The 14,777-nt window shown below is 46.4% G+C and overlaps 1 protein-coding gene across 3 annotated transcripts in view; it reads left to right on the top strand.

The window, feature by feature from the left end:
• Positions 1–14,777, top strand: part of LOC133134671 (lipopolysaccharide-responsive and beige-like anchor protein) — a 225,990-nt gene that overhangs the window by 203,849 nt on the left and 7,364 nt on the right. For 2 of the 3 annotated variants that reach the window (XM_061250938.1, XM_061250939.1), the window contains 5 exons: positions 3,845–4,022; positions 4,609–4,674; positions 6,862–7,017; positions 9,849–10,016; positions 14,514–14,615. In XM_061250938.1, the coding sequence (XP_061106922.1) occupies positions 3,845–4,022; positions 4,609–4,674; positions 6,862–7,017; positions 9,849–10,016; positions 14,514–14,615 (670 nt within the window). The remainder of the gene's footprint in view (positions 1–3,844; positions 4,023–4,608; positions 4,675–6,861; positions 7,018–9,848; positions 10,017–14,513; positions 14,616–14,777) is intronic. The other variant, XM_061250940.1, reaches the window with a different exon arrangement.

Below are 14,777 nucleotides of genomic sequence, written 5' to 3'. Positions count from 1 at the left end.
TATGAACACGTTCCTGCTGTACAGTGACTAGCGACTGTGCAGGACCTAGTGTAAACTGAAGCTCTTGGATGAGCTAGCCCCAGCTTCCCAAAGCGTCACGCGGCCCTGCCCGGCCTGTTACAACTCTACCCAGCTTTTTGGACAGTGATATTTTGTTAAGCTAGTAAAAGTACACACGCCATTATAGCAGCGCTTCATTGAAGCAAAACAAAAGGCCAGTGTGTGTTCCCAGCACTCCTCAGCTCTGTTTCTGTGTGATTGAGGTCTAACTGCTTAATGAAAAGAGAAATAAACTGTCGGCCCAGCTGTTCTACGATAGCATCGCAACCCACACGTATATTTAGTCTTCTGTTTGCTGTATTAAATTAAGGACAGTAGTAACAACGGCAAAGAGCGCCTCAACAAAAATACACACCGAAATGTAAAGCAGATTTTGGGTATGATTTTTCCGGAACGTTCCTCAGATCAGTAGATGAGGAATTACTGAAATGCCTTGCAGAGTGTTTTAATTGAAACTGAGCACCTGAGCGCTGTGGAATGGAGACACCAGATCCAGCCAGCTCTCTGATTTTGACGTTCACGTTGTTAAAGGTGTCTTGTGTTTAATTGTGCTCCCTCTCGAGCTATGGCAGGTGTGACATTACAGTTTGACAGCATTGTCTGATGTTCTGAGGCCTCAACCAGCTCCGCTAACCAGAAGCAGATGAGCACGCATTGACTTCGTCTCTCTCCGTCTCGTTCACGCTCACACACACACCGCGCACACACAGACATACACACATTGACTATACACACACTCACTCTCTGTTTCTCACACACCCCCCACACACACACACCCACACACACACACACACACTACACACTCGCACATTCACATACGCTCTCTTTCTCGCACACACAAACACACACACACACACACACACACACACACACACACACACACATACACTACACACTCGCACATTCACACACTCTCTCACCCACACACACACATACACACACAGACACACACTCGCACATTCACACACACTCTTACCCACACACACTGCTGGTAATGACATTGTCAGAAGTGATAGTACAGTAACTTGTCAGAAGGGGACACTGGCGGTGGTGAGCACTTGGCATTAGGCACATATTCTGCTGAGTACAGCACTGCAGATAGATCTAACTGTATATGCAGAGATGGAGCATAAAAATATGCATCATAGCTGAGAAGTCATCCCAGTTTTTTTTTCTGGAAATATTCCAATGCACATGGAGAACACATGGGAAAGGGTAACTTTCCTGATGAGTCATTGTTGGACTGGTCCTCAGTAATTTTAACTCCGCTCATGTTAATATTCATAAATCGTATTGGTCACCCTTGGGCCTTACAAGGTCTCTAAATTTGCTCAGCGCAGATGTGGCATACAGTAATTACGATGTTTTTGACACAAAATTGTGTCAAGAACACAAACTTAACAAAAATGAAAACTTTAAGCAGACTTAATTCATACCATACTGTGTTATTAAAATAATTAAATAGCCCTCGAAGCCGAGATGTCAGAAACATTTTCTCCATTACAAGTCGAGACCGTAGAGCTTGTATGAAAGAATAAAACTGCTACATCGGAATATAAATCCGAAATCTAAACTGATGCCCACCCTCTTTGATTGCGTCCCGTTGAGGCTGGTAGTTGTTATCTCCAGTCAAAGCACAGGGCCTTCAAGGGGGTCGGAAAGAGCCCTGTTTTTAATTTTCCCGGTTTTTCGCACCGGCTCGCATTAACTACTCGGAGAAAAATTAGAAGAAAGGAACCAGAGGCACAGTGACTGATTAGCAGTAACTGCCACGCTGGGCGGACCCCTGCCACTGTAATGTACAGCAGGTGGAGCGGTTACAGGCCTTGGGCCTGGCTCCCCCGGTCTGCATGTACCCCTCTCCCTGCTTGCGCCAGTAGGCCACATGAGGGATTACTGACACCTTTAATGGAGGGACCACTGGGGTGGGAATAACTCCTGAGCTCCACTGGCCTGGGGCCACATGAGCATCCATTTTGTGGAGAATGTGGGCAGCGTGTGGAGCTCAGAACAGTACACTGTGGAGCAGGGAACAGCGCAGTGTCCTTAGTTCACACAACCAGTGGCTATCTGGTATTTTCCCTGGTTGGTAGCATTCACACATGACAGTACCAGTAGGGTAAAACTGCTAGATTTTCCCGCAATGCTGACTGCAGCTCTCATTCACACGTTTTCTAACCATTCCAGGAACCTTGCTGTGTGTGTGAAAAGAGCTAATGTCTTCTCTCCCCCCTCTGCATTTACAGTATAGCATCACACACACACACGCACACACACAGACACACACACAAACACAGACGCACACAGACACACACGCACACAGACAAACATGCCCACTCACACACACACACACGCACACAGACACACACACACACACACATGCACACACAGACACACACACACACACACATGCACACACAGACACACACACACACACACACACACACACACACATGCACACACAGACACACACACACACACACACACACACACACACACACACACACACACACACACAGACACACACACACACACACACACACACACACGCACACATATATAAATATTGCCAGACCAGGCAGCACTGCATTAACACAGAAAATAGTAATAGCATATAACTCTGAAAACTAATTCTGAACATTCTGTTAATTTATGTGAAAGCCCTTGGTGTTCTGTCGTGTGTTACATCATGGTATTAGTGGTACAAAATGAATAGCTCTGGCCTTTTTTCGGCGCTATAAACGCTGGACTTTTCCTGATTGCTTGTGATTACTGCTGCCTCCGTTAATGTTTCACAGTCTTAGTCCCTTCCTGTCTCTGCGAGATGCCAAGCTGCAAATGTCTGCCTTCTCTTTGAGTTTCACCTCTCCGTGTGATGCGGAATTTTAATGGCTTCCTCCCCGTCCCTCCGCTGGGACCCCGGGTTATAATTCTGGGCGCAACAATTACCCACCTTCCTGACAGCACAAAGAAGCCATTTTGTCCACCTTTGCATAACCGCTTAAACATCGGACATCGGCGGGGGAGCTTGTTGCCAAGATGGATGTTAAGCAAGTGCTTACCCAAGCTCTTCTCTTTCGGTTAAACGCAAGAAAAATGCAGAAAGTTGTGCTTGCTCCAAACTCTGGCCTAGTTTCTCATGTTACCTGGCCTGTCCCTCGCTCTATATGGGTCTGTGGGAAACCTGTGCTGACTTCCTGTGAGTTCCTAACTCCGCTTGGCTCTGCTTTCCGCTGTTCTCGCTGCCCTGCTCACCTGCCCTTTCATTACATTCAATGGTAAATGGTTGGCATTTATATAGCGCCTTTATCCAAAGCGCTGTACAATTGATGCTTCTCATTCACCTATTAATACACACACTCACACTCACACCGACGCCGATTGGCTGCCATGCAAGGCGTCGACCAGCTCGTCAGGAGCATTTGTGGGTTAGGTGTCTTGCTCAGGGACACTTTGACACAGCCCGGGCGGGGGATCGAACCGGCAACCCCCCGACTGCCAGACGACTGCTCTTACTGCCTGAGCCATGTCGCCCCATTACATTACAGGCATTTGGCAGACGCTCTTATCCAGAGTGACGTACAAAAAAAGTGCATATCCATAACCAGGGACAAGCGTGCTGAAAGACCCAGAGGGAAGTACAGATTCAAGTGCTAAGAATACAACAAAGATATGGACTTGAAGGCCCTGTGCTTTGCCGCCTTCCTCTTTGTGCATTGTCCTTTCATTCCTCCCCCTGTCCGTTGTTCCGCTATGGGCCTCTGACCAGCGTCTCCTCCCACAGACACCGCTGATGTTCACGGAGCAGATGCAGCAGGACGTCATCATGGTGCTCAAGTTCCCCTCCAACTCGCCGGTGGCCCACGTAGCCGCCAACACGCAGCCCAACCTCTCCGCCCCCTCCATCATCACCGTCACCGCCAACCGCCTCTTCGCCGTCAACAGGTGGCACGGCCTGGCGGGTGAGCTTCCCGAGCCGGCGGTTTGCATGCTGGGAAATGTAGTTTTTTTTTTCACCTCAGGGCCTCCGACCATACCTCTATGACCTAGTCACCATGGAGGCACCTGTAGTCTTGTTTGAGCTGCTATGGTGGTTGGAAGGTTTGGTTAGTGAATCAGTGCAGCCAGCCCTGAACTCAAGTAAAACATGTCAGAGGAAGACTAATTAACACAGGGAATATTTTTGTTTGGACAGACAGGCTGTCTCTGCCTGGTATAGCCAAGAAAGTATTTGCCCAACCCATGGGGTTGGTTTTTAATAGTAAGTTCTTTGTGGTAGATTTTAAAATGGGTTCAGACTTGTATGTTCATTACAGTTGGTACAATAGGTGAGAGATGACATGGGCACCACGTGCACTCATATCAAGAAATTCAACTGAAATGAATATGTATGAGCGCTTGTGTAGGAGTGGAAACTGCTGGAAACTTACTTTTATTTGCATTTCCTGAATGTAATGGAATGGTGACATTGGGCATCACTCTCTCCTTTTATCTCTCTCTCTCTCTTTCTCTCTCTTTATCGCTCCCATTGTCTCTCCCCCTTTCCAGGTCATCAAGCGTCCTCAGTCCAGGATCCTCAGTACCAGCTGCCCGTGGAAATCGACCCTCTGATAGGTGCGTGTCTCGCCCCCTCCCCCCCCTCCCTGGACCGGTTGCTGTGGAGCGGGGCTCGTGGCCCTGGACTTCAGAACTCCAGAGCTCTCCCCGCCTCTCTCCCTCCCTGCGTAACGCGCTCTCCTTCATAAACCATTTGCATGCAAATGGGAAGGCAATGAGCTGTGCGGCGGCCGTATTTCACTGGCCGAGGCCGCCTCCGCTTGAGCGGGGCCGGCTTGCGCGTCTGCGGGAATGAGGACGGATGGCGCAATAACGCGCGATTGAGAGCGGGGCTCCGTTAGGGCAACGCGCGGGTCTGGCGACCCTCCGACTTGTTGACGAGTCGGAGAGGAGAGAGGAGCGGTGTGATGTATGCTCGCTAACGTCGCGCGGCGGCTAGCTGGGGGGGGGGTTCAATAATACCACCCCCTCACCTCAAGTGAATAATCAGTCAAGCATACCCACAATTCCACCTTTTAAACCGCCGATGAGCTCTCCAAAGGGCTTTCAGCTAGACGATGGCGGTATTTGACCGCGTGTTGAGTGATGTCGCCCTGTGTGCATCACAGGGACTACTCTTTGAGCAATGTTTCGCTCCCTGCGCTGGGTGTTCTGTCTTATTTTTTTATTTAAGTTTTTTGGCCTCCCTACCTGGTAAAAAGAGGTTTGTGGTGATCATATTGACCTTTATCTGTGAGAACAACTGTTCAGTTCTGTTTCACTCCTGTTCACTGTCATCCTTTATGGACATACCCTATGGACCTTCTCATGTTCCAGCAGACAAGATTTTTCTGCTTCAAAACTGAAGCCAAAGCATAACTATGCCTCCAGCCCTGTTACTGATGATAATGTGTTTTTATCTCTGGGTATTGATTAAAGTGGTCTAAATTGATTTGTGGTCTTTAATCAGATAATATTGTTAATAATAGTTCCCCAGAAGTTGAATAATGAGATAGTAGCTTGTATTTCCTCATTGAAGGGGCTGTTTTAGAAGATTCTGGAATGAAATGCAGGCAGCTCCTGCCACCCCAGAATAACGGTTTGTGTTCCTTCAGCAGAACACAGAGCATGCACACTGAGCGTGTGTGTGAATGGGCATGGTGCGTTTTTTGTCAGAGTGTGATATATGTATTTATATTTGTGGCATTCCACAGGGGAGGGTTAGTGTAAACACTGTAAACTGCAGGGCTGGCTGGGCCGTGGGGTTCGGGGGCTGTGTTGATAATCGTGTGAAATATTGTGTGAGGAACGACTGCTGCTCTGTGTCTGGGGCAGATCGCCCTGCACACCTGCCCGAGGAGTCAGAGTGCCAGACACACACACACACACACACACACACACACTCTCACACGCACACACATACACACACACACACACACACTCTCACACGCACACATATACACACACACACACACTCTCACACGCACACACATACACACACACACTCTCACACGCACACACAGACACTTACACACACTCACACACACACTCTCACACACACACATATACACGCACACACACACTCTCACACGCATACACATACACACACACACACACTCTCACACGCACACACACACACATATGCGCGCACATACACACACACATACACATACACACAAACAGACACTTACACACACAGACACACACACAGACTCACACACACATAAACCACGTGTACACACACATACACATGCATGCACACCCAGACACACACACATTGGTGCATGCACACAGGCAAGGCACGTGTATATACACACACGTGTGCACGCACGCACTGACATGTACATGCGCACACAAACGCATACACAAACACACTCAGGTGCACACATGCACACACTCTCTCAGAATGCACAGCAGCTGTATGATAAAAGTGTTAATATAACGGTTTCTCTCATTCCCTTTCTCTCTTTCTTTCCCTCTGTCTTGCTCTCTACCGCTCGATCCCTCACTGACTCCACTCTTCCTCTTTCTCTCTCGCTCTGTATTTCCTTCTGCCCCCTCGCCCCCTCTCCCTGTCTCTCTCCATCCCTCTGTCCCTCTCTCTCTGCCCCCTCTCCCTCTCTGTCTCTCTCCATCCCTCTGTCCCTCTCTCTCTGCCCCCTCTCCCTCTCTGTCTCTCTCCATCCCTCTGTCCCTCTCTCTCTGCCCCCTTTCCCTCTCTGTCTCTCTCCATCCCTCTGTCCCTCTCTCTCTCTCCCTCTATAGCCAGTAGCGTAGGGGCCCATCGGAGGCAGATAACGGACCTCCTGGACCAGAGTATCCAGGTGCACTCCCAGTGCTTCATCATCACCGCCGACAACCGCTTCATCCTGGTGTGTGGCTTCTGGGACAAGAGCTTCCGCGTCTACACCACCGACACAGGTACCCAAACCCAAACCCTGACCCTACACCACCGACACAGGTACCGAAACCCAAACCCTAACCCTACACCACCGACACAGGTACCGAAACCGAAACCCTAACCCTACACCACCGACACAGGTACCGAAACCCAAACCCTAACCCTACACCACCGACACAGGTACCGAAACCGAAACCCTAACCCTACACCACCGACACAGGTACCTAAACCCAAACCCTAACCCTACACCACCAACACAGGTACCCAAACCCTAACCCTACACCACCGACACAGGTACCTAAACCCAAACCCTAACCCTACACCACCGACACAGGTACCGAAACCCAAACCCTAACCCTACACCACCGACACAGGTACTTAAACCCAAACCCTAACCCTACACCACCGAAACAGGTACCTAAACCCAAACCCTAACCCTACACCACCGACACAGGTACCTAAACCCAAACCCTAACCCTACACCACCGACACAGGAACCTAAACCCAAACCCTAACCCTACACCACCGACACAGGTACCTAAACCCAAACCCTAACCCTACACCACCGACACAGGTACCCAAACCCAAACCCTAACCCTACACCACCGACACAGGTACCTAAACCCAAACCCTAACCCTACACCACCGACACAGGTACCTAAGCCCAAACCCTAACCCTACACCACCGACACAGGTACCGAAACCGAAACCCTAACCCTACACCACCGACACAGGTACCTAAACCCGAACCCTAACCCTACACCACCGACACAGGTACCGAAACCCAAACCCTAACCCTACACCACCGACACAGGTACCTAAACCCAAACCCTAACCCTAACACTAACCCTACACCACCGACACAGGTACCCAAACCCAAACCCTAACCCTACACCACCGACACAGGTACCTAAACCCAAACCCTAACCCTACACCACCGACACAGGTACCTAAGCCCAAACCCTAACCCTACACCATCGACACAGGTACCCAAACCCAAACCCTAACCCTACACCACCAACACAGGTGCCTGTCCACAGCTTCATTCTCCTCTCATTACAAATCCACTCCTGCCATTCTGATCTCTGTAGGTCCCAAATTCAATTTCAAAAGGGCAGTGCTTTCTTCCAGAGTGCCGTCCTTTTGCATTTTTCCGTGTAATTGTTAAAGAAATGACACGCAGGCGCATGTGTCATAAAAACAGATTTCCCCCGTTCCCCCGGTCAGACGGCAGGGTCAGCGTCTAATTTAAGAGTTAATTAGAATAATTCCCTCTCCCGCTCCTGGCGGGAAGATCCTGGGGATTGAGTCCCCGCGCTCACTCAACCTCTGTCATCTTTCGTGAAAAGTCTTTTTTAAAGCAGTCAAAGTGCATTCGCTAGCCAGTAACCCCGTGTAACAAAGCTTTAATTCAGTCAAAAAGGTCCATACTGCAACAGTTATACGTAATTATTTTGATATATTGAAATCATATGAACGTAATTTGTACTCGTATGAATTATTGCGTTCTCATCCAAGCTTTCAGTACTATTTTTAGAGTTATTTTGGGATGGCACTGTTTTGTTGTTTGTTTAATGGTAGAGCATAAAGCAATATTTTCCACGAGTTGATGTTAATACACGTGTCATTGGTTGTTGCCAAACTGGTCAGAGTCGTATATTGTTTTTGACTCGAGGGCCACAGTTCATATAATTTAATCAGGCTGAGGTGGCCTCATTTGAACACAGCGTGCCATTTGACAACTATAATTCTGCTGTAAACACTGTCACTTCCACCGTTTCCAACAACATATCCAAAACACTTTTATTTGGAAAATCAGTTCAATTTTAGCCCAACTTTCCGTGTCTCTTGTTGATTGTATTGCTTGAGGCGATTACGCAGGTTTTATGGTATCACCAGGGTTTTATGTATTTTTATAGCTTGTTAAGGGTGTTATCTGCCGACATTAGGGTTTAATTGTGGACCCTTGTTTGAATAGCTAACCTGCGTCAGTGCTTTGCTAATATGGTGTGTGGGAATGTTGTTGGTCTTATAACTGCGAATGGACTTGAATGCACTTATGTTCTCTTCCATCGTAAGTAAAGCCACTTTGCATTAGAGTGGCTGTTAAATTAATGTAATGTAATAATGAAAGTTCTCTCATTGCAATAAAAACTATAAGCACACGTTTTTCATCTGCATAAAATTGCAATGTGGAGATGGTTACGATGGTATGTATAAAAGTTATTTTGAATACTTTTTTTTAGTTTTCTTTTTTTTTATTCAGAGGGGATAAGGTTTTTCTGGTATTTTTTTCCAGTGTATCTGCTGTCTTGGCCCAAAAGTTCCGCAGTTGTCTTTCCATTTATTGTGATGAAAAGTTGGCTGCTAAATATCTGGAGGCTTTATATTTTCAGTTTAAGAGACTCATTAAATACTTTATGTTGCAGTTAAAGGAGGCTGCCAAATTGTAACTAGTTTTGTATCCTCTTTCACCTTACAGTACATGCACACGTGCGTACACATTTTGTGTGTGTTTTTCATTATATGCATTACAGTACAGTGGGAGAAAAGTTATTGTTTGGGAAAAAAAATATTCTGACCAATTATACTGAAATCGAACTGATCAGCTGAAATATTTTGACATTTTGTATTCTTTTTTCATTTTGGGATTTTCTGATCCTTTTCATTTCAGCAAAATGCCAATCTGACTGCAGAGCTTCCATAACTAATAAACCCAGTGTTAACAAAAAACATCCATGAAATATGTAACGATACGGAAAAGTTCCAGAAATGTACATTGCTCAGTTCAGTGTGTAGTCGTACAGTGCTGTGCACTCCTGAATGTGCCCCTCTCACCCGGCCGCCCCAGGGAAGCTGTCCCAGATCGTGTTCGGCCACCGGGACGTGGTGACCTGCCTGGCCCGGTCTGAGTCCTACATCGGGGGAGACTGCTACATCCTCTCAGGGTCCCGGGACGCCACACTCCTGCTCTGGTACTGGAACGGCAAGAGCTGCAGTGTGGGGGAGACCTCCAGCAGTAAGTATACCGAAACGCACTCTACCGTCTTACACTGGTGTAAATTCCAGCTATGACCGGCTTAAAATGACCAGCTACCAGCTGTTTCAAAACAGAGCTTGAGCTGGTCAAACCATGTTCAGTATGAAGCTGGGCTGAACTGGTCAACCAGCTACCAGCTATTTCAAAACCTAGCTTAAGCTGTTTTTTTCTGCAGGGATCCCTTTAAGCCGCTCGATTCTGACAGAAAAGCAAACGCTGTTCACTATCTGTGTGTTTGTCTCGCACTGCTGTCGGTTTTTATAGGGTGTTTGTCATCACAGTGCAGCAGAGATGGATTAGTTGATGTGTATCAGAAGTTGCTGGCTAATGATAGCATTAGCATCGGGTGAGCAATGATTAACCGCCCACTCACGAAACGCAACGGGTTGATTCATTTTGCCAAGCCGGGCCTCTTCTAAACAGACTTGGTTTCAGGATGCAGAGGGACATTTCACTATGAAATGGTTTAGCTACCTTTTTTATTTTTTATTGTTTAAGTGTCAGAGAGACGGCGAATGTGGCCCAGGTTCGCGGCAGATCAAAGCCGCACGTCCGTGAAGGTGGTAATCCATCAGAGAGCGCAGCCGTGGGGTCAGAGAAAGTGAGGAATGGCCCCACCTTAGCTTAGCGTAGCGTACGGCCCAGTGCGGGATCAAAGAACAGCGGACACATAATATAGCTTCTGCTCTGCTAATTTACCCAGCTTAGATTCACTGCCAGGTGTTAAGGGCGCGCAGACAAACGCGCCTGAATTTACGACAAAATACTGCGTCGTTAACGACCGTCACCTTGCTTTCATTTGTTGTTGTTTTCTTTGAACCTATCGCTGGATTGTTTCAGCCTCCTCAGAAACAATTAATAGATATGTTTGCTCTTTAAGTTTACTTTTTTGCGTAGACATTAATATATTATTTGCTCAAAATGTTTTCACAACGAGGGGTTCATATATTTCAGCCATCTGAATTACATCCCAAATTCTGCTACAGATTGCAAATGGTTTGCTGCCAATATTTAGACCAAATGCTTGGGCTAGTGGAAATACTATTTATTTATACTTTTTATTCGCTGTAAATTGGAGCTGCCTTGCATTTTGCTGATGTCATACATTTACATGGCTTGAAAGATTTATTGTAATTATCACCGTATTATTCTTTCCTTTGTCTTTTTTCTTTTATTTTCTCCATAAAATTTACATTCTGCTCTGTAGTTTCACAACAAAGTTGGTATTCATATACTTAGACAGATTTAAATAAATACTACATTACAGGGTATTTAGAAAAATATCTTTTTTATTTTCAATTTTTTGTGTGTATATTCTTTGTATATTTTGTATATAACATGAATCAGGCTTGTAAGTAGTCTTGGGTGATTCACTTTTTATACTTTGTGAAAATCACACCATTTTCTATAAACGTGTTGCGTTTTATAAGACAATTGCAGATTGTCACCTCAAAAAAAAGGTTAATTTATTGATTCTGTATTTGTAAGTTTCAGTCTCCTGACAGTCATATTTCTGTCTCCAATTGTTACCACTTAAGCATATTTTAAAAAGCAGTAAATAATTGTGCAAACTACAGGATTTAGGATAAGCTTGGATCTGACTATGCGCCAAGACAATACTACACTGTTGAGCTGAAGACTACACTGTTGCCTATTTTAAAGAGGTGATGGCAATATATTGTATTATTGACGCAAGTTTATTCAGTCTGTATTTTTACCCTTCACTTCTTCTGGAGATGTGGAATGTTGTTTTGTTCTGTAGGCCTGAGTAGGCACACTCATTTATTTATTAAACATCTGACCAAGGTGACTAAACTAAGGTGTATTGTCTGCAGTGCATACTGTAGTACATAGTGGACTAGAAGTGCGGAATAACTATTGCTGTCTTTAGTTGTCCCTGTCAATGACACGCTCAGACTAAATGGGATGGGATAGGACTCAAGAAAATAAGGATACTCTCCAGACGAAGAGAGACGCTTGCACCCTCTCCCGGACTCTCAGCGCATGTGTTCTGTTCCGGCCTCCTCTGTCGATGGGAGAGGGGGGTTGAATCCACTCTGACGATGTCGGCTCAGCCAATCGACACAGCAACGCAGCTTCACATCGCTCTGACCCGGAAGTGGGTCTGCTTTCCACAGGGTTCCCGAACGCAGCTCCGATTTCCGTTTTTTCTCCTCTTCCGAACACAGAGCTTTCAAACAGCCCCCCCTCTGTCTCAGAGTGGTTCAGTGCGCTGAGGGATTCCGCAGACTAGGCTGCCATCTAGTGACTGAAATGAGAACTAAACACAGTCCTGTTGAATTACAATAAAACAACAACAAAATCCTAAAAATATACAAACATTACAAAAAGACATTTAGAAAGATCTGGCTCATTGACAGTGTGGTTGACATTTGGTAGTCTGGCCAGACTCCTTGTGTGTGGAGTTGAAGAGTCACTGGGAATCGGCTTTACAGCATCCGAATCTCAGGTGGCACCACTACACTGGTTTACTGAACATAGATTATCCCACAATGCAGCTTGGTTGCTTGGTCTTTTCATTTCTTTTCAAATTTATCCAACCATTCATGGGCCTTGCAATTAAACTGCTTTTTTTAAACCTTTTCTTCTTCTTTTATCTTTTTCAGTAGCTGCTGTTTTTTACTCCCACCTACCCGACACACTCAAACTCTGCTGCGAACAAGAGACTTGTCTAATTAATCGCTAGTATTGACGGGCCTTATTGAAATATTGGCTGTTCCTCTGTAGAAACCCCTTTACACAGCTCAGTTCTGGCAGAAAAGCAAACGCTGTTCCCTATCTGCGCGTTTGTCATTGAACAGTCTCGCTCCGCTATCGTTTTTATCGTGTTTAAAGGGTGTTTGTCGTGAGGGTGCGGTGGAGATGGATCAGTTGATGTGTATCAAGTCGCTGGCTAATGATAGCATTAGCATCGGGTGAGGAATAGCTTAGCAGGTGAGGCTGTCAACGGTACACAGCTCTCCCTCCAGGTAAGCGATACCCTCGTCACCACGGATACACGTGCATTCAATTGCAATCAGACGCCGCCATAATGCAAACCAAATGCCGCCAACGGCCAAAGGTTAAACGATACACCGATATATCAGTTTGACTGATCCTTTGCTGTAGAAATGTGACTTTGCGCTTTAATCCCCGGAGCTGTAGAACATGAGCTAGAGTTGCAACGTTAAGTAGCTTTAGCAGGGTTATCTATTATCCAAATGGAATGTATATTTAAATGAATTATTTTCTGCCTAGCGCCGGTGGCTATCTCTCTGCTACAGGTCACCATATGTCAATATAAGTGGTTCAAACAACTTATTTCACTCCCATGCGACTAACTATTTATTCTGGTGACTGGTTGCCTCTTATTGGGATGAATATTCTGTTGCCATAATTGTTGCTTCCTCTTGTAGTTCATTTGTTGGTTGCATTCAAAGTGTTGTTTTAAACATTACAGGAAATGTGAATTTTATAGATGGGAATTTGAGAGAGATTACACATTGATTTTTAGAGCTTAGGGTTTTTTGCTAAAGTTTTGTTAAAAGTTTTTTTAAGTTTGGTCTAAAGACCACAAAGTTATCCTTTTTGTTTTGCATTTCTCCCCCTATTTTGCTGTCCTCGTCTCCCTCTTTTCTCTCTCTCAATTTATCTTTCCCCTCCTCATGTCTCTCTTTCTCCCCTACCTCTACTGTTACAGAGCTTTTCCCCTCTCTCCCTTTCTCACTCTCTCTCTCTCTTTCCCTTTCCCCTCCCCTCTCTTTTTCTCCCTTTCTTCTGCTAAAGAGCTTTTAGAAGTGAGCTTTCTCTGTCTCTTCCTCTCTGCCTCCTCTCTTCCCCCAGCTCTAAGTAGGCCTCTGGTGCTCTCCCCCCTGATGCACTGTGGCAGATAATGAACTGGTAATGAACTCACTACTGGGTCTGAGAAAGCCGTTTGTGCCGGGCCTGCTCGTCACATCAAAGCCAAGCGGGTCAGAGTCTGCCTGTAAAACAGGCTCTTATCAGCACGCCGGCTCCTACTGCCCCTGTGTGTCTCTACGCTTTCCTACGCTGAGTCTGGAGTTAGCTTCAGTGCTCACTGAAAAAACCCTTCCAGCGGTGGAGTGGTTTTTCAATCAGCTAACCATCCTGCAGGCCACAGATAATGAATCTCTCCCCCTTCTGCCCTGTCTCTTGTGCTTGCTTTGATATGGTGGATGTGACTGTTCGGAATGAATACGGATGTCAGGAGCCATGTTGAAACGGTGTGTTAGAAATGGCACCAGGGTTGTTGGAGGATTGTGGTGCTGGTTACTGTGGCACCAGGGTTGTTGGAGGATCGTGGTGCTGGTTACCATGGCACCAGTGTTGTTGGAGGATTGTGGTGCTGGTTGCCTAGAACCTAGAAGAAGTGAAAACTCCAGGTGCAGGATTGGGCAGCCCTGTGTTAATCACACGTTCACCTTCTGTCTTTAACCCCTGATATTGTGTCTCCAGCAGAGTTTGTGACTCCCAGAGCCATCCTGACGGGGCATGACTGTGAGATCACCTGTGCTACAGTGTGTGCTGAGCTCGGCCTGGTCATCAGTGGCTCCAAGGGTGAGTGCAGAGGGCCTGGTGTGGCCTTAATCGGGGGGGGCTCCGTGGATCTGGGGTCTGGGAGGGCTCGGTTTGACTGAGATAATCATGCAATTAAAAAGATGAATAACTTAATTATGGTTATTATGTTTACTGTTGTGCCTTAGGCAAATCTGTAGGACC

The sequence above is a fragment of the Conger conger genome, chromosome 8, assembly GCF_963514075.1.
Source record: "Conger conger chromosome 8, fConCon1.1, whole genome shotgun sequence".
Taxonomy (NCBI): Eukaryota; Metazoa; Chordata; class Actinopteri; order Anguilliformes; family Congridae; genus Conger; species Conger conger.
The sequence above is the reverse complement of the archived record's forward strand: the minus strand, read 5'-3'. Positions and strand labels throughout refer to the sequence as shown.